We start from the raw sequence: 27,114 nt of genomic DNA, 5'->3' as shown, positions 1-27,114 counted from the left end.
GCCCCATTTTATTTTTACACTGTATTGGTTGATCTAGTCAAGACTGTAAGTTAAAGAAGCTATCTTTAATAAAAAGGCAACTGAATAATAACGTTAAGGCTGAAACAGATTTAAGAATTAAACATATAGAAATGCAGAACAAATTGAGATTGATACAAAAACAATGTGAGCATTTCTACTGTGGTGAGGAGAGGAATTACACTATGGGTAACTTTAGAGGTAAACGCCACGCTGTGAGAACTACAGTGAGGCTGCTTTTAGTGTTTCACTTGGTATAACTGTGAGCAATTGAATAGCATTCAATTTATACTCATATTAAGGTAGAACTGTATGATGAAAGTCAGTTGCAGTAACAGAATTGGTACTTTGTTAGTTGCCCCTCTTTAATATTTCATGAGGGGATTCAGCTCATGTGACCTTCTCAAATAACACAACAGGACACCTTGCACGTAGCTGCACAGTAGCAGCCTAGTCAGGCTAGGACAGATTTAACATTTTTATCAAAGTACACACGCAAACACAGATACACATACGATGCTGTTATTTTAACATTTTCTGTTCATACGCAGTCCTGAAGGGCACCACAAACTGCAGCACAACATCCAGACACGAACCCCATCTGAGTGAATAATGGATGGAGGCAGCCACCCACAGGCTGCAGGGTGATATCATGGCTGCGTCACTTGTGCAGATGAGGGAGGAGGGGTGGGGTGGTTATACCATGCAGTCTGTAGAGACAGGAACCTGCTCACAGAGAGGACAGAGGGACGATAACCATGTCAGCCTCCTGGAAGCAGCCGCTTTTTCAGATCTGCCTGCTTTGCATCTGCTGCAGACACATCAATACAAGTAAATTAATTTTGGGTTTCATTTTTGCTGTGTTTCGTGGTTGTGTTAAAGCTCTGTTCAGCCTTTTCTCTGTTCCTTCAAATGGTCCTGTAACCTTGTAAGGGCCAGGACAAAATGTCATAAGATTTTCACATAATTGTGTGCAACATAATTTGGCTTGAAGCATACTGGTAGTCATTGTTTATGATTTTTCACCTCATACATGTCTCTCAAACTGTTTCCCCCAAGAAAAATATTTTTAATCAACATAGGATAAAATGTAAAAGTAAGTTACTTAATTATCATGCTTGTAAAGGATTTTTATATTGGTGTGATTAGGGATATTAATGGGGATTTTAATTTTTGCCTCATTCTGCTTCATTCTGTGATTGTGCGTGTGGGGTTAGTTTAAGAACTATATAACAGACAAAGAGATAAAACCTTAAAGTTACTGAGTGCTTATTTCATTTTTTGTCCGAATACATTTTAATCCCAATCTTAAGATATTTATGTATTTATTCAAAAAAACAAATCTTTGAAAAGATGATCAAGGAAACAGTCTTGTTGCTGTTATGTAGAGGACACTTTCACAGACAGTTACGAGCTGTTTCACGTGGCATTAGCAGCAAAGTAGCAACACTGATATCTGCCTTAAAATTACCTTAAAATCTTCATATTTTTGTATTTTTAGTGGCAAATATGAAGAAAAAGTGGTTTTAAGAACAGTTGTGTTTATCTCCTATGTGCTAGCCTTTACATCTGATTTTTTTAAACCTATTTGACAGAAATAAACTAGTGATTTTGTTCAATTATAACTGCTGCAATAAAAAAATACTTACAATCTAAATACAAAAAGAAACTTACAGAGCATCTAATATTCGTTACCAAAAAAATAATTGTCTAATTTTTACTTTAAATACTGTCCTACCTTTTGAATTATTTCACACAAAGGAAAACTCTGTGTATATTTATGCATTTACTTCTTCTCCTGTCAGACACGTTGGGCTCAACGGAAGTGCCACAAGTTCCCAACGCTGCTCTTCCAACGAGAGTGAGAAGTGTTGTTCTTAAAGGTAATTTCAGCATGTTGTGTTTCCTCATTACTGCTTGTGTAAATATAGCTAAAGAAAACATCTTGATAAGTTATTTCACTTGCAAAATAGTGTGTTGTGACAAAGATGGATGGATTTCCATGTTGTTGTGACCACGTGGAGCTGGATTTAAATTAGAGTCTGATTTTGCCTTGTGTGTGTGTGTGTGTTTTTAACTGTTCCACTCCACACAGGTGAAAATCACACAGAGGAAATCCAACTGCATGAGCCTGTAAATCTAACGCTAGACTGTACGTGGACTGGTAATCAGAAGAAATTACTAAACATTAGCGTTTATTGGACAAAAGATGGGAAAGAAATTCAGGATACTCAGCGCTCTGTGCAGCTGGAGAATGAGCAGTATACTCTCAAACAAGAGTAAGTACTTCATGTGCATATTTTATTTGGCAGCTTTAGAAAATCCACTTTGCAGGACTCTGAGGACTCTTTCTTACGTTTCAGTATTTACAATGTATTAATCTTTGTTCCCCTCTGAGTGGCTCAAAAACTGTTATCTACAAAGTTTTATCAAAAGACCTGAATATATAAAAGGGTTTAAACAGAACTGCAGTGTCAGCTCATGCCTGTCCATGTCAGCTGTAACTATCTTTACATGAAAGTAGGGCAACAGTTTAGTTAAAATAATCAGACAGTTGGAGGACAGTAACATTTGATTTATTATGTTAATATCGAAAACCTCTCTTTGACTTCTGCTTTACAGCTTTCGTATTGTCAGTGAAGACAACCTTGGAAATTACTCCTGTGTTTTTGGGACTGATGCAAAAATAGATTTTATTTTGGCAGGTAAGGAATAAACAATGACTCTCCTGTTTTGCTATCAGCTCCTCAAGTCCCCGCTCAAGCTATTTATAGTGAATATCAATATATAACACTCAGGACTGAGGCTGTGCAGTGCTGCTATGTCTTCATAAGCATCATCATCTCAGTCGTTTTCCTCCAGTTCCACAGATCGGTGAGATGCGAGACAAGCCGATAGTCAGCTATCTAGGGGACTTTGTGGTGATTTATTGTAAAATGGAGGAAACCAAACCAGAGCCCAGAACCTGGATCTGGTATAAAGCCAATGGGACAGAAAAGGTAAGCTGCTCAGAGCCTGTACAGTTGTGTCACTGATCATTTTTAATTGACATTCCTTCAAGTAGGATCTCTTATGTTCATCTCCCATGTTTTTATTCTCAAGAATACTCTTCAAGAGCAGCTTTGCATGTCACACATCTTGAAATTATCTTTATTTATCTTAATTATCTTATACCAAACAAAGTGTCTATTTTTAACAGCTCCTCAGTCAAAGTCAAAGTCAAAGACCTTCTCATTACTGTTCATAGGTGGACGGTTTATCCTTTTATCCATATTCCTCATGTTTGGTCTTTTTCTGCATGATCCTATAAATGAACACGAGCAGGCATTAAAGCACAGTGGTAGGAAACATTAGAGCTTGTATTTATGATAAAGACACAATACATGTGTTTCCAGAATGTGCTGTGGCAGTGGGGGAAATATGTGCAAGTGTGCATACTTTTTAAAACTTGTCCTGCTGTATGTTATGTATGCTAAACACACATTTTCAGCTAGTAGTTATAGCTGATTGTAATAGGGTAACAAGTTCAATTACTGATATTTTAATTGTGCCTGTAATGTGATGCAGTATTAGTTTAAGATAATAGATGCAATGGATAACATCCCAATGAACTGGGGTCTTCTTTTAGCTTGATTTATTTATCTGATTTTTTGTTGTGTGGGTCATTTTACTTTTTTTAAGTGGAAAAAATAAAAAGCAAAAACCTACAATGCTCCTGTTGGGAGGCAGGATGGGTGTCAAATGGGATAATAGCACAGCTTTGTGAATCTTTCCTTTTAATTCTCCTTATTTTCCCTCATTTGGCTTCAAAGACATTTAAATTCATTGTTGTTACTGTGTCATTCAGCAAAATCCAGAAGGTGTCATGTTAATGCATGTTGATATATATGGGAACAGATCCTCATTGCTGAAGAGTCTCAGCGCTATGAAATCCACAATGAAGGGTGGAAGACGAAGCTGAAGATCATCAACCTGACAGATGAAGACTCTGGCTCCTATTACTGTGGGGCGGAGTACCGCATCGGCACCTCAATGAGCCACGTGGAGCTCAAGGTCAGTAACTGAACCTCTGTACTTTTACTGGGCAGCTGTCAATAAACAAAAGGAACCTGCACCTTTACAGCCCCTGAGCAGTTTGTAATTCAGACCCAGGATTTATTATTAGATTGATAATAAATAAATAATTTGTCTCTCTTTGCATTCCATTTTTTAAAAACTCACTGGTTACTGCTTTTGTAAAATAAAAAATTATGTTATTAATCATGGCATGTCATGATTGGTCTGGTGAACCACTGAGAGCCCAACTCCACAGGCTTCAAACTACAAAAACTACTCAAACATATAAAGCATTTAAAACTACTCGGCAGAATAGACACCAAGTGTGGTCTACTAATCTCATAAGATAAATCATCTCTACTCCTTTCCTGTGGATGGGACTGAAACAAGTAGGAGTAGTGATATATAATATTTCCTCTTTCCGTGCTGAAGATTATCAGCTTCATTGAGCCCCTGAAGCCCTTCTTAACCATCCTGGCTGAAGTTATCGTCCTGGTCACTGCCATTCTGCTCTACGAGAAAATTCATTCCAAGAAGAACAACACAGAAGAGGGTAGACAAACATCATCCAGCTCTTATTTGTATCACTATTATATACTTTTTGCAACATTTTATGACAAAGGTTATTTTTAACTTGTATTTATCGGTCTCATTCTCAGAAAATGTGCCAAACGCCCACCAAAAGAACGAGCTGTGAGTACAATGACGGAGTATTTCTTTTAATATACTTGCAGTTTTCATAATCCAAGAATGACTTCTTTTTTTTTTTCTCTGTCAGGCCTCAGGGAGAAGCTAAGGAGCTGGAGGGTAATAATTCCATGAGGCAGCGCAAAGTTTAAAGACTGCAGCCGGCTTTAAAACTCATTTTTAAATGTGAACGCTAGCAACGTTTATACGGTTATTGTGCAACAGCTTCCAGCTAATCAACACTCGAGTTTGCAACACAAGTGGCCTCTTTCCTTACGCATTCAAGTTTCCTGTTGACTTCCTGTGCAGAAACCCAGACAAGCTTTAGACACATCACGTCATCTTTGCCCCCTCCCCTTTGTCATAACAGAAGTGACTTTCCCTTTTTGTTGGCAACACCTTAAACTTCAAATGACTTTTACCCGTTTTTCTTCTCTGTGGTTCGTAGCAGTGCCTTACACTCTTTGACTAACCTTTCACTGTGCTTCCAATGACTTTTGTCCTTGCAGTAATCTATCTACAGTACTTGAATAACATGTAAATGAAGATATATCTTCACATATTCATCATATTTGTGCATCTGTTTTGCGTTTACATGTAGGAGGATAGTCACAGAGTCATAGTTTCTTCCTCAAAATGACTGCACCGTATGCAAACAAGACGATTAAAAAGTACAAACCACAGTTTCAGTGTTGGATTAATTTTAAACTTATTTCCGAGCACTAAAGAAACAATCCAAAATGTGTCTGTTAACACGTCAGCAGAGCAGTGAGCAGAAAAATAAATCAGTGAAGTTTAGGATGGATTAAGCAACAATAACAAGAGTCAGTTCTGAAATTCTGCCATTTATTATTTTTTCTATAAATACAGTGGATGGTTTTTTTTTCCTGAATAACTTTTACACTTCCTCTTCCCCACGGAGAAAAGCTAAGCTGCACCATGACACAATCACGTAGACCGTTGTAGCTGTGACCACAGCGAGGGGCGACACACCCTCAGCTGCGACTCTCAGGCACAAATCTGTATCACTGCATTTAGAAAGAAAGCTAGAGCAGCTCGTTCATCAGCCTGTGTGAGACATGCTAAGTGTGGCTGGAGTTAATGAATTTACTTAAACGTGTTGAAGCTACTATATTTTTGAACTCTTGTTGTGTGCCGCCAACACGTCTGTCGCAGAAGCAGCCCAGGATGAGATGACGGTCGTCAGAAATATGTATTCACACAACAGATTCACCCAAGAGGCTCCAGATATTTGTTAAATTATTGCTCCTTCCTATGTTTCCCTTAACTCTCAGTGTATTATAACCAACACACACACAAATTTCCATTGTGATCTTTCAGGCCTCTGTAATAATCAGGGATGTGTACACAGTATTTTTTCAGTACTTACTTTCACAGGAATACAGATTCTTCTTTTTTCAACATTACATTTCATACAAACTGGCAAACTTTACTCCTATCTTGCTCTTTCAAAACTTTAGAGAGCAAAATCTTAAGTGAAATCTGCCTAAAGATTTTCACCCCCCCTTTCAAACCAACTACGGCTGATTCATGAAGAACTGAACCAGAAGCTTGACAACGCCGTCGTTCAGTCCCACCACCTCTCCGTCCTGCACGCTCTCGTACAGTCGCAGGCTCTCTGTGCCCCACAGGAGGTTTTTCCTGGGGTTGCCGGCGTCAGTCTCCACAGAGAGCGCAACTGTGTTGAGCTGGTAGCAGAAGAAGGAGAAGAAGTGGCCGTCTGTGATCACGGCCTGGGACACGAAGGGTCTGGTGACATCCTCGTAGTTCCAGAAACCTACAGCGGGGAGATGGAAGCGTCAACACGAGCTATGCCTTCTCTCAGATTTAAAGCCAAATGTAGACACTGCAGTAATCCGATATTCCTGTATCAGCGTTATTCCTGCAGCATCATGAGTAATGCCACTGACCGGTCGCTTTGTTAGCTCTGCAGCTCTGGAGGAAACAGACTAAACATAGTGGATATGTCATAGATTTGTTCTGTAACACTGCGTGTCCACAGGTGGAACAAGACACCCCTTAATATTACATTTCTTAAACACTTGGTTATTGTTTTTGAAAAGGTTTATTTCAACCTAAAGCATGATCAGACTTTTGGTCAGAAAGCTTTGCTGCAAAAAGGCAAACATCTCCCCCCAAAAGTCACTAAGCTATGACATCACAGAACGTGATTGGTCAGCTGCGATGACAATTCTGGACCAATATTAATTGTGAAAGTCGACACCGACCCAGAGATATCAGACACACTATAGCACTGCCGGGCTAATAAAAAGCAAAACAACGCTCACTGCCACTTTATTAGGTACACTTGGCTACTAAGTGGATGGATCCCCTTTTGCCTTACGTCTTCATGGCACAGATTCATCAAGGTTCTGGAAACATTTCTCAGAATGGTCAATAGTGACACAACCGCACTACCGTTACTGCAGATTGGTCAGCACATCCATGATGTAAATCTTCCGTTCCAACACATACAAAAGGTGCTCTATTGGACTGATATCTGGTGACTGTGGAGGTCATTTGCGTACAGAGAACTCATTTTCATGTTCGAGAAACCAGTTTGACATGATTTGAGCCTCGTGATGGGAAGCAGCCATCAGAAGATGGGTACACTGTGGTCATAAAGGGATGGACATGTTCAGCAATACTCAGGCAGGCTGTGATGTTTAAAGGATGCTCAAATGGTACCAAAAGAAGCAAAGTGTGCTATTAAAATATCCCCCACATCATTACACTACCACCACTACCAGGCTCAACCGTTAAAGCAGAGTGGGATGGATCCATGCTTTGTCGTAGTCTGACTCTACCACCTGAATGTCACAGCAGAGTTCAGGACTGATGGATTCTGAGTTACTGTTGCAGCTAAAGCTGTCTGACTAATCTCCTCTTGCCTCAACCAGCTGCTCACTGGATACTTTCTCTGTTTTGGAATTTTCTTTGTAGATCATTAGTTTCTGAAATACTAAGACCAGGCTGAAGGAAATAGTTACACCAGAATTCTTAGTATTAAGAAATGCTAAAGACTTTGGTTTGACTTAAGAATTTCAAAAGTTTCTGGTGTATGAGGAACAACAAACCACACCATGCTACATTTAAACTCACTTAAACCACCTTTCTTCCTCATTTTGATGCTTGGTTTGAACTTTAGCAGGTCTTGACCGCATCTTCATGCCTAAATGCACAGAATTGCTGCCGATAGATGCTGATAGATATAATTGTGCAGCTGGTGAGTGTGTCACCTTTTTAGAAAATGTTTAGAAACCAACTTGAACATAAAGAAAAAGCTTTTCTTAATAACATTTGCTCTGTTAACTTTCTGACACGTCTTTAAATCTCTACAGCGAACCAAATAAATCAACTACATTAAGACATAAATATGTATTATAATGTTTTATGAACAAAGCATCTCAGTTCTGCTGCATCTTTGCTGTGTTAGGAACTCACCTTGGTACATGGCCTGAGCTCCTGTCCAGGCGAAGAGGCTGGCGAGCGCGTTGGCTCTGAGGAAAACCTCCACTTGGTCAGCCTGCTGCTGCCGAGCCATCCGGTCTCTGTGGTATCGGTCGGGCACCAGATGGAACTGAGTGTGACCATAGCACGCTGGGTCTGGTAGCTTTGCACCTTTAAATGAGAGAGAGAGGCTTGTTTTAAACAGAAAGTAGAGGAAACACTCTGTGATAATGAAAACTTCAAATATAAAACCACCTACAGCTACATTATTATCATACTTTGTTATAAGAGTGGAAACTTTAACAACAAGTAAGGTTGGATTTAAAATAATTGTACTCAAAAAATAAACTATTTACTTTTTCTAAATACCAGTTAGTTCCACATTGGCGCCCCCTACTGACCATTACAGTAATTGAATAATGAGAAAAATCAACCTGATGACCTGATAGTGAGACCAGAATTACAATTTGTGAACAAATCAGCCTGCTGTATTAACCTTTGGGGGAGTGGCCAGTCCTTTGCTCCCTACACGGACTGTTTTACTGAGCTTGCAATTAAAATCTGTTCAAACATGACTGATCGACAGAATCAGATTTATTATAATAAAGAGAGAGAGGACATTCAAAGAATGATCACATGATCACATTAAAAAAATGTGATCATGTTTACTAACCAGGAAAATGTACTCACTAGACTGAAAAACATGTCTAGAACCAGCTAGCACAGCCTGCGTGACCGACATCATTGTTTCACCTGTGAAGATGTTGTTGTCATACTGCCTTCTGAACAGCGGCATCACATTGGGAGGAAGCGTGATCTCTGGAACTTCAGCTGCATAGGAGGCTTCCAGCGGCATGAACTAAAAGTAAATAAGATATGAAAAAGTAATTCAATCAAATTATCTTGCAAATTGGGCTTAAATTAAGCTGTGTAGGCCGTCAAGATCCCAAGGGCCCATTCAGTCTCCTCCAAACTCCCCCTTGTGGTAAAAATCTTGAATATATACACAAATAGCTGCAGAACTCTGAGTTAAGTCCATTGAGTATTTGACAAGATCAGAAAATTGCTATATAACTGCAGTAAAAGCTATACTTTAAATGTTTGAATCGGGATGCATGATGTAGAATTAAATATTCAATGACAACATCAATGAAAAACACTAATAAAATATGACATGCTGGTGATAAAATCATCTTAGAGACATAAGCACTGAGAAGTGAAGTAGTCACTCATTCTGCAGGCTCCACATCTCCATTGCTGAAAAAGCCCAGTTAACCCTAAGTCTTCACTTAAAACCAAGTAAAACAAAAGACGCTAAAATGATGCAGATGTTTCAGTCACTGATCAGTTTAAGTGGTTTGTGTGCTTTTTCCCCCACTATGCAAGGCCTACAAAAACCCTTACTGTGCATCTCTGTTGTTATTACATAATTCCTGTGGTCTGAAAGGGACGCTTACCTGAGGCAACTGTTGGGTTACTCTGATTTGACTGTGTGGGCGGTCGTCGATCTGGAACCTGGTTGGCTCGAGCCGGCGTCTCCGATGTCCCTTTGGGATAATTCTCTGACCCCTCCTCCAATAAAAGTTCACCTGGGGACTGAGATCTAAGAAAACACATATAGATATACATTAGAGGACGAGGATCATTAAGCAGAAGAACATGGAAGCTTTACTTAGTACTTGATCTGCTTCATGCACTCATACTTCATGCTATCTGGAACATCTTGTCTTTTTGTTTTGTGCAATAAAACTTGTTAATATCTTCGCAGTATTATTTTGGCAATAGTTATAAGATTGTTATAATAAAAGATGGACTTTTGTAATATAAGTTTCAGATTTTAATGGGCCACTCAAGTAGAGTTCTGTTTTTGCCAGAAACAACAAATTTACTTGGAACGTTTGTTGCCATATAACTCGCTGTTGTTCACTATGAATGCCTTTATTTTCCTGAAGGTATCCACACCACTAACTACAGCGTCTTTATTTCCACTTCATCATACACACCCAGACTGGACAGCTGCAGCAGTGGGTTGTATTTAGCCAAACTGTAGGTGAGTCCAGACACTAGGCTCCTCAGAAAAGGTCCGACCACCTGCTCCTGGTGTCTGTACATGAAAGGCTTACGCTTCCTAATTTGCCAATGCTCTTGCAGGATCACACGGGTCACCAAGGAGCGTATGTCCGCGAACGCATCATCGTCGATCCCCGGAACCGCGGCTGCTGGCTTTTCCAAGCCCGGGATGAATTTCTCGGGCAGGCCCGGGATGTACGCTGTTTTAGTGAAGTGCTGGTACCATCTGTCAGCGTTCCGTGCGAAAGTCTGAGGGTAAACTACAAATTTCTCCCGCTGGATGCGAGTGATGAGGGACAGCTTGTCCTCCACGGAGGAGGCGCATATCTTCTTCACCCGTTCCTCAATCTGTCGCCGCCGCGCAGATTTACTTTTAGCCGTTAGAGAGGGGACTATTGGAGGGTACGCTGGCTCCTTGACCGAAACCTCAGTGTGAACAAGCTTTTGGCTTCTGAAAGGAAACAAGTTTCTGGGGAACAGCAAGGGTAGCCGTGTGCGGGCCGCCATGTTTGCTTAACTTCTTCTTTACTTTCGTTGACACGCAAACTAACAGTCTTTCAGAGCAGCGCCCCCTTGCAGAAAAAAGAGCCAAACTGAATGCTAACGCCTACATAAAGTAAGTCAAAACTTAGACCGGTATTAAAGAACATTACATTTTATTTCATTTACTTGTGGCAGTTTGATGGTCGTGTAATTCAATAAAGCTTAGCTTGTATTAGCATTATGTTTAGTGTCAGAGAACGTTGCGGCTCTTGAAGGGAGCCCTATCGCGTAAGAGATGGTCCCTTTACGTTCACTCAGAAATTTCGGAATTTGTAGTTGAACGCGCTAAAAACGTGAGCACAAATCTAAAACTTTCGCTAAGCTTTGACACCATAATCATTCAAAACTATAGCGAAAACGTCATACTCGTGTTACACTGTGTATTTTCTATGTAGCTTATTGTAAACGGTGGCAGACGCTAGTAGAGATTTAATGCAACAAGAGCAATCCATCGGTAGGAGGGTACCTGAAGGCACCGTCAAAGTTGGACTTTTAGGACGGTGCAACGACTCTGGTTAGGTGCGGTATTTTTGTCAACAAACGGGCTGTTCGGCCTTTAAAAATATATAGACACAGAATTATTTGCACCAAAACAGTAAAGACCAGCTATGTACTGTCGTCAGATTTTGCGGACACCATTGTTCGGGACGAGAGCGGCTAAGCTCAGCCGTTTTTCCCATGTTTGTCGAAGCGAGGTATCTGCTATCAAAATAAACCGTCCTGTTGTCATTCTTGTCAACATATTCCTTTCGTTAGCTGCTGCAGAGCATGTTGACAATACCTGTCCTACTGGTGGTGGCTGTGGGGAGCCTGCAGTGCCCCACCACCACCAAGAGGTTTGGTTTCATTGCGACACGTACTTAAAGCAGCTTGATTTTCCCATGTGTGATGCATGCCTGTCGTTCACCCCCAGAGACCCCTGTGCACCAAAAGTGACGAAGTGAGGCTGGCAGAGGAGGCCAGCAAGAAGTACGGTTCGCCAGCTCCAACCATCTTTTCCAAAGTGATCGACAAAAGCATCCCTGCAGATATCATTTATGAGGATGAAAAGGTAAGCACAGCCTGAGCTCATGAATAAACATTTTGTGGTTACATTTTTGCAGTTCAGTCCTTCATATATAAGATTTTTTTTCTGTTCATCAGTGTTTGGCATTCAGGGATATCAGCCCACAGGCGCCTGTTCACTTCCTGGTTATTCCAAGGATTCCTATTCCCAGAATAAGTGAGGCCAAAGATGATGATGCTGAGGTAAGTTGTTGTTTTCTTGTCTAGACTCTCAGATCATGTCACAAGCAGTGAGATTGTGCAGCACATGCTCCCTTATTATAAGTCTAGTGTCACTATTTGACATGCCTGTGAGAGTAGTTTCCAGAGCGTCAGCAGACAGCTGGTTTATTGATGTTTGTGCATACTCAACTTCCGCACAGCTTGTTTTAGCTACAAATTTATAGTATTCAGGAACCAGCTCACCCCAAACTGTTGTCACAACAATGGAAGAAATCTATAGGCGAAGCACTAAAAGCGCTACCTTTCCCTCATTTGAAACCAGTACTACCCAGAGTGTAGCCTTAGACCAGGGTCTTGGACCAAAGAGCAGGTTAAATATGCCCAGATGTTCTTTTGTTTTCTGGCTTTCCTAATGTAACAACCAGTATGAGTGTTTTTGCATTAAATGGGCAGTGTTGACATCAAATAACCAGCAACAAATGTGGGCTGGTCTGAAGCCTCATATTTCCCACAAGGGAAGCAACTTATAATCCTAAATAGATATCAGGTAAATAAAATAATGTGGCAGGGAAGTTGTAAAGGAGTCCAGCCTTCCAGATAAAAATTCAAACACAGATTAGATAGATATACAGAAAGATATTACTGCTGTTATCTAGATTCCCTTGTTGAACAGTCTAAGAATAAAGAAGAAATCTAAAAACAGAAGGCGTAGACTAGTTTTAAATCAGATAAAAAATCAACAAGCACAAATATGTGTTCTGTTTTAGGATTTGATAGTAACACTTATAGAGCAATAACATTGTTGTAAAATTGGAAAAACAAAAACAAATCAACAACTATTTTCTTGTATGAATCTGTTGTTATTATTGGTGCTCATTACCAAAAGACAAAGACTTCAGACGATATTTAAAAAACTTTAGAACAGCACAGATGTCTGAGGGATCCTTCACGAAAGGTGACGCTATTTTCTGGAGGTCTGAGTAGTCAGTAGGTGTTGATTTCATACCTGATGATTACTGATCTGGAACATAACTTGCTCTAGTGCAGGTTAGTATCACAGCAAGTTACCATGTTAGAAGTAGTTCAGAAATCCCAGGATCAGTCCTGAAGTTAGCTGGATGAACCTGCTGTAGGTCTCAGGAACCACATCCAGTTTGGTCTCCTCTGTGACCGGACACACTAAATAATCATCTTTAAGAAGTCATAACTGCTTCATCTACAGCTTACCATCGACTGGAAATAATCTCTTCGGCTCTCCTTTTCTCCACTTTCAGCTCTTGGGACATTTATTGGTTGTTGCCAAAAATGTGGCAAAGCAAGAATCTCTGACCGAAGGATACAGAGTGGGTAAGTTAGGCCATTTTACTGTAATGATTCTCCAGACATTAATGTGACTATACGGACTGTTTGTTTACATCCACACTGAATTCCCAGTGATCAACGATGGGAAGCACGGTGCTCAGTCCGTCTACCACCTTCACATCCATGTCCTGGGAGGAAGACAGATGAAATGGCCACCAGGATAAGGGCTTCACATTTACTGTGGTGTCTCAGTTTAATCCAATAATAATGGCATAATACTTGTTTGTACATGTAGCTGATGTCAATGTAAATATGTTGAAAAAATGTGTAAAAACGAAAAGTCAGAAGTTGATGTTTGATATGGCTGCAAATAAAGACACATTCTGTTATGGAACAATAAAGCTCGATATCCCTACTATGGTCTACTCAGGCACACAGCAGCTCACCCACCTGCTCTTCAAACCTTCTCAACAGCTCATTTCAGACAGCGAATGAACTGAGGAGCTACGTCCAGGCCCAGGATAAGATTAATTATATACTAATGCTTTAGCGACATGGAAGTTAAGAAAACATTAACAACAAGAATGTTTGAGGTTGCCATGCTGTGGAAAATCCTCCTCCTGCAGCCCCCCCACAGGATAGAATAACCTCTGGAATGGAGCTGGAAATATATGTGTGCGATATAAGCATATATTAACTAATAAACCTAGACAGTAAATACAAGTGACCTGCCCAGACTGTACTCTACACCTTTTTAACTTCTATTTGTTTTCTTTTGAAACCAATGAAGACAAGCCAGCATTGTTCGTCCACTGGAGACCTTACTGTAATGAATTGTGACACCCAGAGTTTCATAATAGAGAAATGTATATGGTCTATTATGTAATAACCATTACTATCTCTCTGGAGCCTTATCACAAATTGGACCCTGTTCAAAGGAAGGCAGTCTAATATTCATTACCTGCAGCTCATTTTTGTGTGTGTATTTTAGTGTCCGTCTGGTCGGTATGGCTGCTGGCACTGATGAAGCCCCTGACTAATGGTTCAAACACATGGCTTGTGCCCAGACTACCACTGTGAGTCACAGTTGGAGTGGCTATGGTGTGACTAGGTGGTATGATTCAGCGACCTTAGTTCCTGTGAGCAAGGTAACTGTGTGTCAAAAGCATAACCTTTCCCCTATATTTGCTTAGAAAACAGTGTTCCCTGCCTTTAATGTCACAGGGAGGATAAAAGATGGTTAAAAGAGGACTCTGTTAATGATTAAAAATTTCTTTTCCATTATAGTTTCTTATTGATTTCTTTTTATATCTCAGAAAAGAACTAAAGATATTTTTTTAAATGAATGCATCCTTTTTTTTTATTGCTCATATCTCCTTTTTTCTTGATGTGCCAATAAAGTCGGGTGGACAAAGCCATATTCGCACAAGTTGTCCTTATGCTGAAAACTGTTGTTGTTGTTGTTTTTTGCTAGGTCAAAGTATCACCTCATAAACCCAGAGAGATCTCATCAAGTTTTATCATTTATTCTATGACCGGCCTCATCCTTCATGTGATAATAACCGCCATCACAAGTTTAACTGAGACAATAAACACTTTAATAATACCCCCACCCACCAAAGCTTTGTTATCTTATTGGACGCTTGACACTTAATCCTGTGACTGAATATAACCAGTGCCTATAGCTGTTAGAAACTCCAAACAAAGCTACAAGCAGATCTGAAACCCACTGAAACAAACTCACTTCTTTTTAGTACAAATCAAAAGTTTTTTTAGCCAGTTCTCCTTGTGCAGCTCTATCTGGTCGACACAACCTCTGTAGGAGGTGTTGAGAGGATTGTGCAAGTCTCGTGAGACCAAGGTACACGTTGATCTTATCAAAATCCCCTGTGCGTTGATGTTTACCCCAAGGGGCAACATCTGTGAACCTGCATTGAGCAAAGGTTGATGCAATTTTGTCTTACACCTGACTGCAGCCTTGAAGTTGATGCCACTTGGGTCTGTCAGCAGAGAAGGTAGGATGTCATTTCTAGAGCAGAGATTTCTATGTCTTTTGAACGTGTTAAGTGAGAAAAGAATAAACTGCTATTTAGATTGAAGGATGTGTATAAAGATTTATTTTTACTCACAGACTTGTTTCTGCTGTTTTTTCTGTTTTTCCTCACTGAGTATGTACACTGCAGATTAAACACGGCTCTGGAGATGTATAGTGAATGTGTTAAGTCAAACATATGACTGAAACGTAGCTGTAGATGTGAGCAGGGCTCATCCACAGAGAGTTAACATCTCTCACTGCTGCTGTTTTATAGATTTTCCAATGCATTTTTGATAGTTAAGTTGTTTTTCTGTGTAATGTGAGAACCAAGTAACCGATGAGGCTAAAATCTACTTGTTTTGCATCACAGGACAGTTTATTAAGTTTTTACATAATCTGGAGCAAAGATTTTTCCTCTGCTACTTAATATTGCCAAACTGCAGTTTTGTAAGTTTATGAACTTTGGTCCAGAGAAATCTTGTCAAGGGCCATCTTGAAATTTTAAGGTTGGACTGAGATCGTGCTATCTTGACAGATTTCAATCTTTATTACAAAGTCAGCATTTGTTAACCATCTGGTGACTCATTATCAGATTTATTGTTGTTATATCCCTGCACAAAGGCTGATTGCTTTTATTGGTGCAGTTAATTGAACTTGGAGGAAAATATCTGCAGAAATTTTTTTTCAATTGTTTCTGCTGTTGCTAAATATTCACATTAGAGGGCATTCATTCACTGTGTGCACCACAGAGCAAGGAAGAGTTATTTTAAGTCTGACATGATTGTTATTCAGTATGTTAACTGGTAATGGCAGCACTTTCACGATTATCTGGGTGAAAGGTGCTTCTGCTTGGAGACAAAGTATAAGTGTACGTGGATTTAGCAATGGTTCTTGCTGCAATACTAGCAGTTTCAACATGCGTGTGTGATTGGCAGCACATGCAGTCATTGGCTGTGACCTGTTACACTGACTTTGGTGAATGTCAGTCACATATAAATGAGTGGAGTGATGCTGTTTCATCATAATCTTAACTGCTTGGAGAGTCCTCAGTGGAGGATTTCTGGAGGGTTTTAATGCTAATTTCATCTTCTCTGTTTCTAGCAGACATAAGCTCAAAGAAAATTAATTTATGAAGAGCAATAGCCCTGCAGTTATGGACGGTGACATTGAAAGGTATGTAAAGAGAGATGAGTGGACAAAATTTGATTTGTATGCAGATTTGATCCATTTCATTTTTCATTTTTATTTCATTTCCACTTTTTTTTGTCAGGGATCATGTACAAATAAAAGAAAACATTGATCTGCTAAGAGAAAAGATGCATTGTACCAGATTTAGCTACTAGCTAGGTTCCATCTGTAGTCCCTGGGCAGGTCAAATAGATAATATAGGACCACTTCTTTTCAAACTATCTAAAAATTAGATTTCACGATTATCATCAGTTCTCATTCGTGTCATCTCAATGTCTGCTCCAGCATTCCTGCTCAAACTGAGTCAGATGCCACAGATTTAAAGACTGACAAATCTGTAATCCTCAATGGGAAATCCAAGACGGGCGACTTCAGTGCAACACTGGCTCCAAAGACCCATCCACCCAGTAACACTGAGCTACCGACCCAGTCTCCCATGTCGTCTGAGCAGAAGGAAGCTACTGAAGGATTTTCCACAGGTAAGGGTGGAATGGTGATGGTAACAGTATGAGAAAATGCCTCAAAACTAAAAGAAAATTGTCTGTCCTTGAGTGTAAACTGCAAAGTTTTTCACATAAGAAACTAGAGTGGATAAAAACACTTCTTTTCAACAAATTCTGTTTATTATCTTGTTTTAGGTTGATTCAAATAATTATTTTCAATGAGAAGGCTGAACACGTACAAGCATTTGCAAACTGCAAAAAAAAAATTTGAATAAACTTTGTCACTTTAAATGTCAAAACACACGGGAAGATATAACCAACTCTGTGGAGAAACAAGAAAATAAATATCATTTTAGATATTTTCAGACTTAAAATGACTGCAAGCTGGAAGGAAAAGAAACTTCTGGGAAATATGAAAACAAAAAAGAAAATAACACTTTAAAAAAAAACTGCTGAAAAAAATGTAGTTTTATTTTTTTTGATCACTTCTTGCATAAAGACAGATGGCTGCAAGGCTTTACAATTTCTTAGGAATGCCGAAGCATACAGAATTACTGGGGTGCTAAAGATCATCTTGAACACGCCTTTTAAAACCACGTGAAACACTGTCGAGAATTTTCACTGGATGTCAGAATTCAGTATGTTGTTTTTGTGCTCATTCAGTCCTGTAACTAAAATTACATGGCTTCTTCTGACTGAACCTGCTTGGTAGGTATGCATCTGTAATGTGGAACTTCCTGTTTCAGCTCAGATAACAGCAGAGGCTTCACTGCACACTGCGCATTATAGTAACTCACCCACGGTGAGCACAGAGATATCTGCAGTCTTGTGACACACCTGACTAGCTGTGTCTTTTGACTTGTGATTCATGGAGAGTATATGCAGCTGCCCTTGTTCTCCCAATACAGAAGAGCCCAAGGCAGTTCCCCTGTCGACGGCCCATTTGGCAACAAATCTAGCCCCAGCTGACCTGTTATGGAGCAGCGGCAGAGAGCAGGCAGTGAGGCTGAGGATGGAGGATTCAGGGCCAGGCTCAGAGACTCCTATCACCATCCATCAGATGTTCCTTGAGACAGTCGAGAAGTATGGGGATCATCCAGCTTTGGTTTCCAAAAAAGATGGCCAGTGGATGACTCTAACCTGGAACCAATACTACGAGCAGTGTCGTGCAGCTGCGAAAAGTTTTCTCAAGGTTTGTTTGCTTGTTTTGCAAATTGTCCTGCATCTGTTGAACAAAAATTATACTTCAGTGAACTTTAAATATAGTGCAAAGAAACTATTTTGGCAGTCGTAGATCTTTAGTATGTTATTAATTTGCCTTAAACATTATTTCATAGAGTAAAGTTGGATTTTAAGAATTGTGAAATAATGAAATAATTTAAGCATTTATTTTGCATACACTGCAGTCATTCATTTTAAGGTATACTGTTGTCATTCATTCACACAGTTAGTTGTAAACTAAGTTGCCAGAGTTGTCACTTTTAACCAAGAGATCAGCAGATGCTGGGGATCACTCCCAGGGATTCTCCCTTAGACCTTTCCTGCACCCGTTCTTGCTCTTTGGCCTTAAAAGGTCTTTGTTGCCTCCTGCATTAACCTCAAACCCAGGCACTTAGAGGATTTGACACTTGTGCTCCTTTAAAGCGCAAACTTAGCACTTTTAAGTCATCAAATGCTCTGAATTAGAAACAAAGTAACCAAATAATTGTTAGAATTATGATTTAAATAAACATCGACTCCGTTTTTTTTTTTTTTTTGTGGTTGTTTTTAATTAGAAAGTTGTGTTTATGTAACTGAGCAATACTTTTTGAACTGAAGCCTGCATAAATCATTTAACTCCTGGCCCAGGTTTTATAAACAGCACTTCTTATTTTACTCTTCTTGATGTGAGAATAGCGTGCTGGAAACTTGGGTGTGTGAAATCCCCAGCTTGTGTTACGTTTTATGTTTCACAGCCATATCTGTGTCCCATGTGAGTGGAGTGGCTAATGAAACAAGACGTAGAAGTAACAAAGGTATACGCCTGCTCTGCTGTGTAATTAAAGTTACTTCTTTAAAAACATCTACCTGTCCTTTGTTTTTATCAGTTGGGGCTGGAGCGTTACCATGGTGTAGGGATTCTGGGATTCAACTCCGCTGAGTGGTTCATCTCAGACATCGGCTGCATCTTGGCCGGGTAAGATCACTCTATAAGGAACTGAATCTGATAACATTTTAAATGGATATTAATCTATTTTTGGACCTGTTTTACCTCTACACTGTCTCATCTGACATGCACATTTATCTTTGTCCTTTCTTATCTCAGAACCTTTGTTTGTGTCTCCACCCACATGAGGCTCAGTTAGAATTACGTGGATGTAATATTTGGCATTTTTTAAAGCTGTCAGGAAGTACTAAGGGACATTCAACTTGTGCAGTTTGGACGCCTCCACAAACTGTACAAGTGCACAAATAGAATTCCTCCAATGAATTCTATTTGTGTCCCATAATCTAAAGACATGGGACAGGGTCAGGTTAAGTTTTGATTCTATAATCAGTGTGATTGTGAAAGGCCATCTGCCTGTCTCTGTTGGCTGCCTCTCGCCCTGTGCCAGCTGGGATAGGCGTAGTCACCCCTCACTTTAGTTAGTTTTTCTTGCTTAATCTACAGTTTAAAAAAATACTCACTTCTGTTCACCAAACAAAATATATAATTATTTTCCACTTCACATCAAGCTGTAGCCAAACTGGTAACTAATGACAGTGACTCATACAAGGAAATATTTAGCTCAAGCAATTGTTTGTCCCTTAGAGGGCTGGCAGCCGGGATTTACACCACAAACTCACCAGAGGCCTGTCAGTATGTGGCTGCCAACTGCGAGGCCAATGTCCTGGTTGTAGAGAATCAGAAACAGCTCGACAAAATCCTGCAGGTCAGGAGTTTAATCTTAATTCACCACCATCTCTTTATAAAGCAATACATGTATTATTTGTGATATAGCATTTTATGGCATTTTTTAATAGTTTTCTTGGTCTGTATAAAATTTTTGTAAAGATAGAAAAGGTTCTGTCTTCACATGTTATCTTTGTATCTTTTAACAGGTTAAAGATCATCTACCTCATCTGAGAGCCATTGTTCAGTACAAAGGCGAGCTACAGCAGAAAGCACCGTTCCTGTATACAGTACGTCTGCATAGTAAACATTTATTTACTTATTATTGATGCACTGTCTTGATTCAATCTCCTTATTTCTGTAGTGGGAAGAGTTCATGAAGCTGGGAGAAGACGTGCCCGATGAGCAGCTGAATGCTGTGATTGACAGTCTTCGGCCCAATGAGTGCTGCACCCTCATCTACACCTCTGGAACCACTGGCAACCCTAAAGGAGTCATGTTGAGCCATGACAATGTGAGTAGCTCTGACAAGAGATTTCTCTCTCTCTGCTTCTAAAAGGTATTGGCTTTTAAGATCTAAGATTGAACTGAAAAGTCTTTGAATACTGTTCATTTTATTAAGTAGCCATCAAGTTGTTAAGGCTTAGATTACAGCTTTTTTCTGTCTTGGTCTAAATGATCAAAAGTCAGAAAAATCACAAATTTCACGTAGAAGCGTTTACCTCTTCCAAGGAGATTAGCCAAAATGACTGGCTCAGTTTGTTTGTTAGCATAATTAAGAATTTGTGGATGGATTTACATAAACATTTTATCTGAAGTCGAGCCAGATTCAAGTTAGAAGTGAACAACTTTCAAAGATCTGGATCAAGTAAATTTTGAAAGATTTATTTTTTTATCATTGCAAGAGAGAGCAAAATGTTACACCTCACATAACATATGAAAACATACCAAACTGAAATAATAAAAACTTAGATAGAGAGGTAGTCTTATGCCAATTTACTGCTTTTTAAGTATTTGTGCTCTATTTTTTATGTTTCATTTGCATCTGGAATAGTTCATTATAAAGCTGCAGTTTTCACTTCATTAGCTTAGTTCTAGCACCTTTAATACACATAAATAAAATTGAATTTGCACTACAAGCTGAATTATTGCAGCATATCTCATGCAGGCTGTAGGATGTAAGGACAAGCTTTTAACTAAGTTAAACCATAGCACTAATGGTTCAACTACAGAGCTTTTATATAATCTGGCGAGTTCTTCTACTGTAATTTCATAATGTTGTATCGATCAATGTGTGAGAGGAGTTTATTGACGTGTACTCTAAAGATTCAAGACAAATATTTGGCGAAAGAAAATACCTGCTGACTTTATCCCCACTTTTAAATGTGCAGATAACATGGACTGCCCATATGGGATGTACCATATTAAAAGCAAAAGGCGGTGAGGAGATCCTGGTCAGTTACCTGCCGCTCAGCCACGTCGCAGCCCAGATGGTTGATATTTGGGTCTGCATGGGCTTTGCTGGGACCATCTACTTTGCAGACCCAGATGCCCTTAAAGTAAGCATGACTATTACTTCATGCAAAAGGAAACATTAACTATGACTAAACATATTTGACTGTAATAACCATTAATTTTTCCAGGGCTCTTTAGTAAACACACTTAAAGAGGTTCGCCCAACTTGTTTCCTGGGAGTTCCTCGTGTGTGGGAGAAGATCGAGGAGAAGATGAAAGCTGCGGGAGCCAAAGCATCTCCGATGAAGAAGAGAGTGGCCGACTTTGCCAAGTCCATCGGCCTGCAGTACAGCTACAGTGTCATGAATGGGTGAGACAGCGGCAGGGATTTTAGAAGAACACGTCACATGTTTGTACAGTTTAACATCCCCAGGCCATCCCTTTATAACATTCATAACACATAGAAAGATTTATTTGTCTATCTCATAGTGTTGAGAACTGTAGTAAATTTGCCTTTCTCAAAGCAGTTTTTAAGTAACTCGGACAAGCCCCCAAACACTGTGAGCGGATTACTTACAGAATAATTTAAGAAACAAGACTAGCATTAAGAAACTTGCACAGTGTACAAGAGGACAGAATAAATAAATTATAAAATTACAAAACAAAGCAAGAAACATGAAGAGAAGCTGAAAGTCTCAAACCAGGGCTGCAGGATAACCCAGCAGGGTGAGGCCAATCAGGTCTGCACAACATAAAAGAAGGTGCCTTAGGCTGCGATGCTGGTCAGTTCTCAAATTACTTTGTGTTGGTTAAAGAAATAAAAGGAAAAAGAGAGTGAAAAAAAAATCATGCAAGACACTGGCCAGGTGTTTTGCACTACGGCCAATGATGCGCAGCTTTACCTAGGAAAACCTTATTTAAAATCATATTTAAAGTTTGGTTAAGTTCATTATTCCTAAACAAAAAAGATCCTCAATAATTTTGATAAAATATTGGTTTATTTTGTGTGTTACAGAAAGAATCAGGTGCCGTGGGGCTTCATGCTGGCTAATAATCTGGTCTTCAAGAAGGTGCGTGCTGCTTTGGGTTTGGACCGCTGCAAGATATGCTGCACTGGAGCTGCACCGATCACCAAAGACACTCTGGATTACTTCATGAGCCTGAACATCCCTGTGAAAGAGCTGTATGGCATGAGTGAAAGCTGTGGCCCTCACACCGTCTCCATCGATGAATACCGCGTCACAAGGTAGACATCGACATGACTGAAGTGTTGGATTGTGGTTAAAGCAGGTGTCAAAAAATATTGTGTTGAAGGTGATACATGCTTGTTTTTCATCAAGCATGCCTGATAGATTATAGCCAACGTAATAAATTGTAAACAACAAACTGACAGCATCTAATAAGGAAATAGACTTCTTAGCAGTTGCCTGTTTATTTCAATCACAGCAACAAAACTTCTTTGAATCAACACTTCAGTCCATCTGAAGTCCTAGATTCATTGTTTCCAGCTCTGATTTTGTTTTTACAAACTTAACTTTGTCTGCTTCTTGGTGCTGAACAGTGCGTTTATTGGAGTTTGTTTTTGTGCTGAGCTTGAAAGGCACTTCAAGCTCTGTAGAACTCAGGAAAACTGCAGAGGTATATTACTTTAAAGATGAGCAGGTATATTACAAGTGCCCATGTGGTCCTGTGCTGACATTGCTATCATTGCCTACTGGATAAACTAGTTACAGGGTAATCCCCATATTACCAGGAACTTACAACAACCTTATATTTGGTTAAACAGCCTGAGTATAAAATACAAGCTTTCTAATAAATTCAACATAGAGCAGAAGTAAACTGAACTCTTTTATTGTGAAGGGGAAGTTTGTATGACATTGCTCTACATAAATAGAGGGAAGAAATACTCTAAAATAATAATAATAAAAAAAACTGTATGTAAAAGAGCAAAACATACTTAAAAGCATAAGAATAAGTCCTAAAAGCCCGAGGAGACATCTGTTTACATGTAAAAAACATAAAAAAAAATATGACACAACCTCTATGTTTCTGCTTAACTGGGCTCTTTTTTTGTGACCCTTTCTGTCGTATTTTTGTATATTTTTAGTTAGCTTATTTGTTACAGTCATTTGTGTGATGATTAGTTTTTTGACTCCATTATCAATTATTACCATGTGCTATTTCAAATATCTCTGCAGTCTGCAGATGATCTCTCTTTTTCATGAGGCAGCCACAGCTCTTTATATATTCATACTTCCCGTCTAAATAAAAATGAGGATGGTTCGTTTAGACTAAAGCATCAGAAATCAGATGCAATTTCAAAATGTTTTTCCAACCGTGTTAAAATATTTAATTTGGTTACGGAGCTTCTTACTGTAAAAAGTCAATAATGTAAAAAAAAAGGGTGTCAGGGCCAGGAGTTATTGTTGTTTTTAGGAGTACAACCATCTCCTTAAATTGTTAAATGATCATATATAAGCCAGATTTGTGTTATTTTGCTCTGATTTCTATGTGCTCAATTAAAAGTTTTACTGCAGATTCTGGTCACATCACTGGCTTTTGATTTGTCTTTCCAGCTGTGGAAAGGTGATGATAGGCTGTAAGGTAAAGCTGGTGAATACAGATGCGGATGGGAATGGAGAGATCTGTTTCTGGGGTCGTAATATCTTCATGGGCTACCTGAACATGCCAGACAAAACCGCAGAGGCTTTGGATGAGGATGGCTGGCTGCACACTGGAGACCTAGGAAGACACGATGAACAAGACTTTCTGTATATCACAGGAAGGATCAAGGGTAAGCTATAGCTCTGAGCCTGGGAGAAAATGCACCAAAAGACACATTTAGGTTATAGATGTGACACACTTATTACACTTCTATTGACTGCCACTGGCAACAAAACAGCTGAACCTGTTTCTAAACAAGTTCAGAAATGCTTTCCTATTTCCTAGTTCAAGCACTAAAAAGAACCAAGGTATGCAGAATAGCAACTCTGAATCACTACCGCAGCAGAAAACCACGCCTTGGCCATTCCTGTCATCCCACTACAGGAAATTGAGGCTACAATTTACATCAAACAACAGAATATTGGAGTGTAATGGTGTTTTAATATTTTTTGGCACACTTTAGATCACTGAGCATCCAAAGCTTTCCTGAGTGTTTTTGCTGTCCTTTATGATCCAGTGGGTAAACATGCCATGTCACAAAGCATAAATCATTTCAAACTGCTGTCCTGTTTCCAGCACCTTGCTCAGAGAGAAAAGTTCATTCGTTCTGAAGGCAAAAATAGGTTTAACCCAGTAGTAGCAAGGTGTGCCTAATAAAGCGACAGTGAGCATATATAAAGTTGTTAAAGCTACCTTAGCTTTAACAGTAGTTGAAGTATTACCCTAATAATACAACCTCAGAGGAGCTGACACAAACACACCACAGATTTACCATCTGATTATTTGAGCACTACCAGCATTAAAATCCAACTCTTATTGGGAAAAGAAATAGCACACACTGTAGAAGAACGTCTTATGTTTTGAAAAGTGTACATTATACATTTTTTCTTCTCTTTTTTACACCATGAAGTGACGTTTTACTCAAGTTAACCCCCATCTGTTTGTATAATAAATTAAAATAGTGATTTGGACATATTGATCAGCATAATTAAAAATATGCTTTTTCAGAATTTTTGTGTAATCACACTTTTTTGTGTAGTGAGTGCATAAAAGTCAAGAGTGGAACTGGCTAGCTTCACTGCTAGTTGTTTAAACCCCTACAACCAGATATTGAGATACGCCAACTTAATAAGAGGTGACGCCTTTTTGTCTTTCCTGCACAGAGCTCATCATCACTGCGGGTGGCGAGAACATCCCTCCTGTCCCCATTGAAGATGCAGTGAAGTCTGAACTGCCCATCATCAGCAACGCCATGCTAATTGGAGACAAGCTCAAGTTCCTCTCCATGCTGCTCACACTTAAAGTAAATGATCCTCTCTTCCTGCATACAGGCACTGTTGCTGAATAAGCAAAAAAAAAAAAAGAGTTACCACTTATGTTTCTCTTTCTGCAGTGTGTCATGGATGACAATGGCGAGCCCACAGATGAGCTGAATCAAGAGGCTTTGGAATTTTGCCAGCAGCACGGCGTAAAAGCGACCAAGGTGTCAGAGATTACAGCCAATAAGGAGCCAGCTATTTACAGTGCCATTCAGGCTGGCATTGAGCGTGTTAATGCCCGATCAACATCCAATGCCCAGAAAGTCCAGAAGTGGGTTATAGTGGAACGAGACTTCTCCGTCACTGGAGGAGAACTGGGTCAGCTATCTGAAATTTATTTTCCTTTTCCTACAAGTTTAGTACATGTAGTACTGGCATTTAAAATAAGGAAGTATTTGCTTCTGTTTTTTTTTTTAACTTACTGTTAATCATTTTTAACCAAGGTCAATGTTTTGTAACTGGAGTGACTGCCAAACAGCATTTCCGTGTAGTCTTTTCAGCAGTGATTTAATCTCTTTAAGCTCAGCGGAATGCTAAACTTTATCATGAGATCAAAATAACCTACTTTTCTTTGTTGTCCTTCTAGGACCCACCATGAAACTGAGGAGGCCCATTGTTGTGAAGATGTACCAGGAGAAAATAAATGAAATGTATGCAGTGGCTGCAGGGAAACAATAGAGTGCATTGCATGGGGGTGAGAGGAGGTCATGGGAAACATGGGCAGAAGCCAGAGATGTATGGACATACATACTTTTTGTAAATAAAACACATAAGTCAGAGTCAAAATTTTGCCAAACATATCACTCGAACATGCCACATATAGACTGTATGATGACACAGATACTGCTTGGTGTCTGTCAGTTTCTGAAGGAAATATCATGAATCATAAATCCCACTGTAGCTTAAAGGAATGCAGATATGTAAGATATGTATTTTATACCTGAAGCAGCTGTATGTATTTAATGAGTTTTACAGCATTAATTGCCAGTTTCCTAAAGGTAATCCCACCTGGCAAAGACTGGAGATTAAAGCCATTTTTATAATGTGAGATGAATATCAGTAGTTTGAATTTATCCAATCACACATGTGCAAATTGTGAACTTTACATTTGTGCTTCTCCATGTACAGTTTGACCCAGTTTAATATTTATTTTGAGATATTCCATGATTGTCAATTAAAAATGACCAAACTGTAATAAAAAAAAAGTGCATTTTCTTTTCTGTGTGCTATATTTAAAATGTATATGGCCTATTGTTTCACTAAAAGGTATGTATATGCATTATAAAAATGCTTCAGTGACTGAAGTTCAAGGATACAGACCTTCAATTTCACTAGTAAAAATCTTACTAAAGAGAAAAGAGCTTCACTTTACCAGGAAGAGGCCTCCAGCAGAACCAGGCGCTTGGTAGGGTCAGGTCCCTGCATCCTTCATCAGCCTGAGCCTGTAGCAGCATAACCGGGAGCTGGCTCAGGGTCACCTGATCCAGACCTGAATAAGTGTGGAAATTATGATATCTTAAGGTCTTTGAGATATGATGGGACCTGATTATTCAAGACTTTATATGTGAGGAAAAGAGCTCAATTCAATTTTATTTACTTAGCGCCAAATCACAACAATAGTTGCCTCAAGGCACTTAATATTGTAAGGTAAAGACCTGGAATAATACAGAGAAATCCCAACAATGGGACAACCTCCCATGAGCAAGCACTTTGGTGACAGTGGAAAGGAAAAACTCCCTTTTAACAGGAAGAAAGCTCAGGCAG

General features: G+C 39.4%; 4 protein-coding genes across 6 annotated transcripts; 3 read left to right on the top strand and 1 right to left on the bottom strand.

The window, feature by feature from the left end:
* Positions 1–695: 695 nt before the first annotated feature.
* On the top strand, positions 696–5,444 carry emb (embigin). Its single transcript, XM_031747578.2, has 9 exons — positions 696–849; positions 1,824–1,901; positions 2,114–2,297; positions 2,641–2,723; positions 2,881–3,017; positions 3,916–4,071; positions 4,507–4,627; positions 4,734–4,767; positions 4,853–5,444. The coding sequence occupies exons 1-9, from the start codon at positions 777–779 to the stop codon at positions 4,911–4,913; spliced, it is 927 nt and encodes a 308-aa protein (XP_031603438.1). The 5' UTR covers positions 696–776; the 3' UTR covers positions 4,914–5,444.
* A 146-nt stretch (positions 5,445–5,590) lies between these two features.
* On the bottom strand, positions 5,591–10,912 carry mrps30 (mitochondrial ribosomal protein S30). Its single transcript, XM_031747565.2, has 5 exons — positions 10,236–10,912; positions 9,690–9,835; positions 8,986–9,091; positions 8,227–8,403; positions 5,591–6,559 (listed from the first exon to the last, which is right to left on the bottom strand). Exons 1-5 carry the CDS (start codon positions 10,807–10,809, stop codon positions 6,300–6,302), a joined length of 1,263 nt encoding a protein of 420 aa, XP_031603425.1. The 5' UTR covers positions 10,810–10,912; the 3' UTR covers positions 5,591–6,299.
* A 396-nt stretch (positions 10,913–11,308) lies between these two features.
* Positions 11,309–13,789, top strand: hint2 (histidine triad nucleotide binding protein 2). Its single transcript, XM_031747555.2, has 5 exons — positions 11,309–11,540; positions 11,759–11,896; positions 11,989–12,093; positions 13,347–13,419; positions 13,507–13,789. The coding sequence occupies exons 1-5, from the start codon at positions 11,454–11,456 to the stop codon at positions 13,596–13,598; spliced, it is 495 nt and encodes a 164-aa protein (XP_031603415.1). The 5' UTR covers positions 11,309–11,453; the 3' UTR covers positions 13,599–13,789.
* A 1,399-nt stretch (positions 13,790–15,188) lies between these two features.
* LOC116326325 (long-chain-fatty-acid--CoA ligase ACSBG2-like) lies at positions 15,189–26,565 on the top strand. 3 transcript variants are annotated; one of them, XM_039621223.1, is made up of 15 exons: positions 15,189–15,389; positions 16,514–16,582; positions 16,883–17,076; positions 17,949–18,232; positions 19,128–19,216; positions 19,832–19,952; positions 20,122–20,202; positions 20,277–20,426; positions 21,304–21,471; positions 21,556–21,737; positions 22,383–22,613; positions 23,944–24,161; positions 25,195–25,334; positions 25,425–25,668; positions 25,937–26,565. In XM_039621223.1, exons 2-15 carry the CDS (start codon positions 16,539–16,541, stop codon positions 26,026–26,028), a joined length of 2,238 nt encoding a protein of 745 aa, XP_039477157.1. In that variant the 5' UTR covers positions 15,189–15,389; positions 16,514–16,538; the 3' UTR covers positions 26,029–26,565. The 3 variants fall into 3 exon arrangements, with proteins under 3 accessions (XP_039477157.1, XP_039477156.1, XP_031603404.1); XM_039621222.1 differs by having other exon boundaries at positions 16,511–16,582; XM_031747544.2 differs by lacking the exon at positions 15,189–15,389 and having other exon boundaries at positions 16,420–16,582.
* Positions 26,566–27,114: the final 549 nt, after the last annotated feature.

Source organism: Oreochromis aureus, linkage group 12 (assembly GCF_013358895.1).
Source record: "Oreochromis aureus strain Israel breed Guangdong linkage group 12, ZZ_aureus, whole genome shotgun sequence".
Taxonomy (NCBI): Eukaryota; Metazoa; Chordata; class Actinopteri; order Cichliformes; family Cichlidae; genus Oreochromis; species Oreochromis aureus.
The sequence above is the reverse complement of the archived record's forward strand: the minus strand, read 5'-3'. Positions and strand labels throughout refer to the sequence as shown.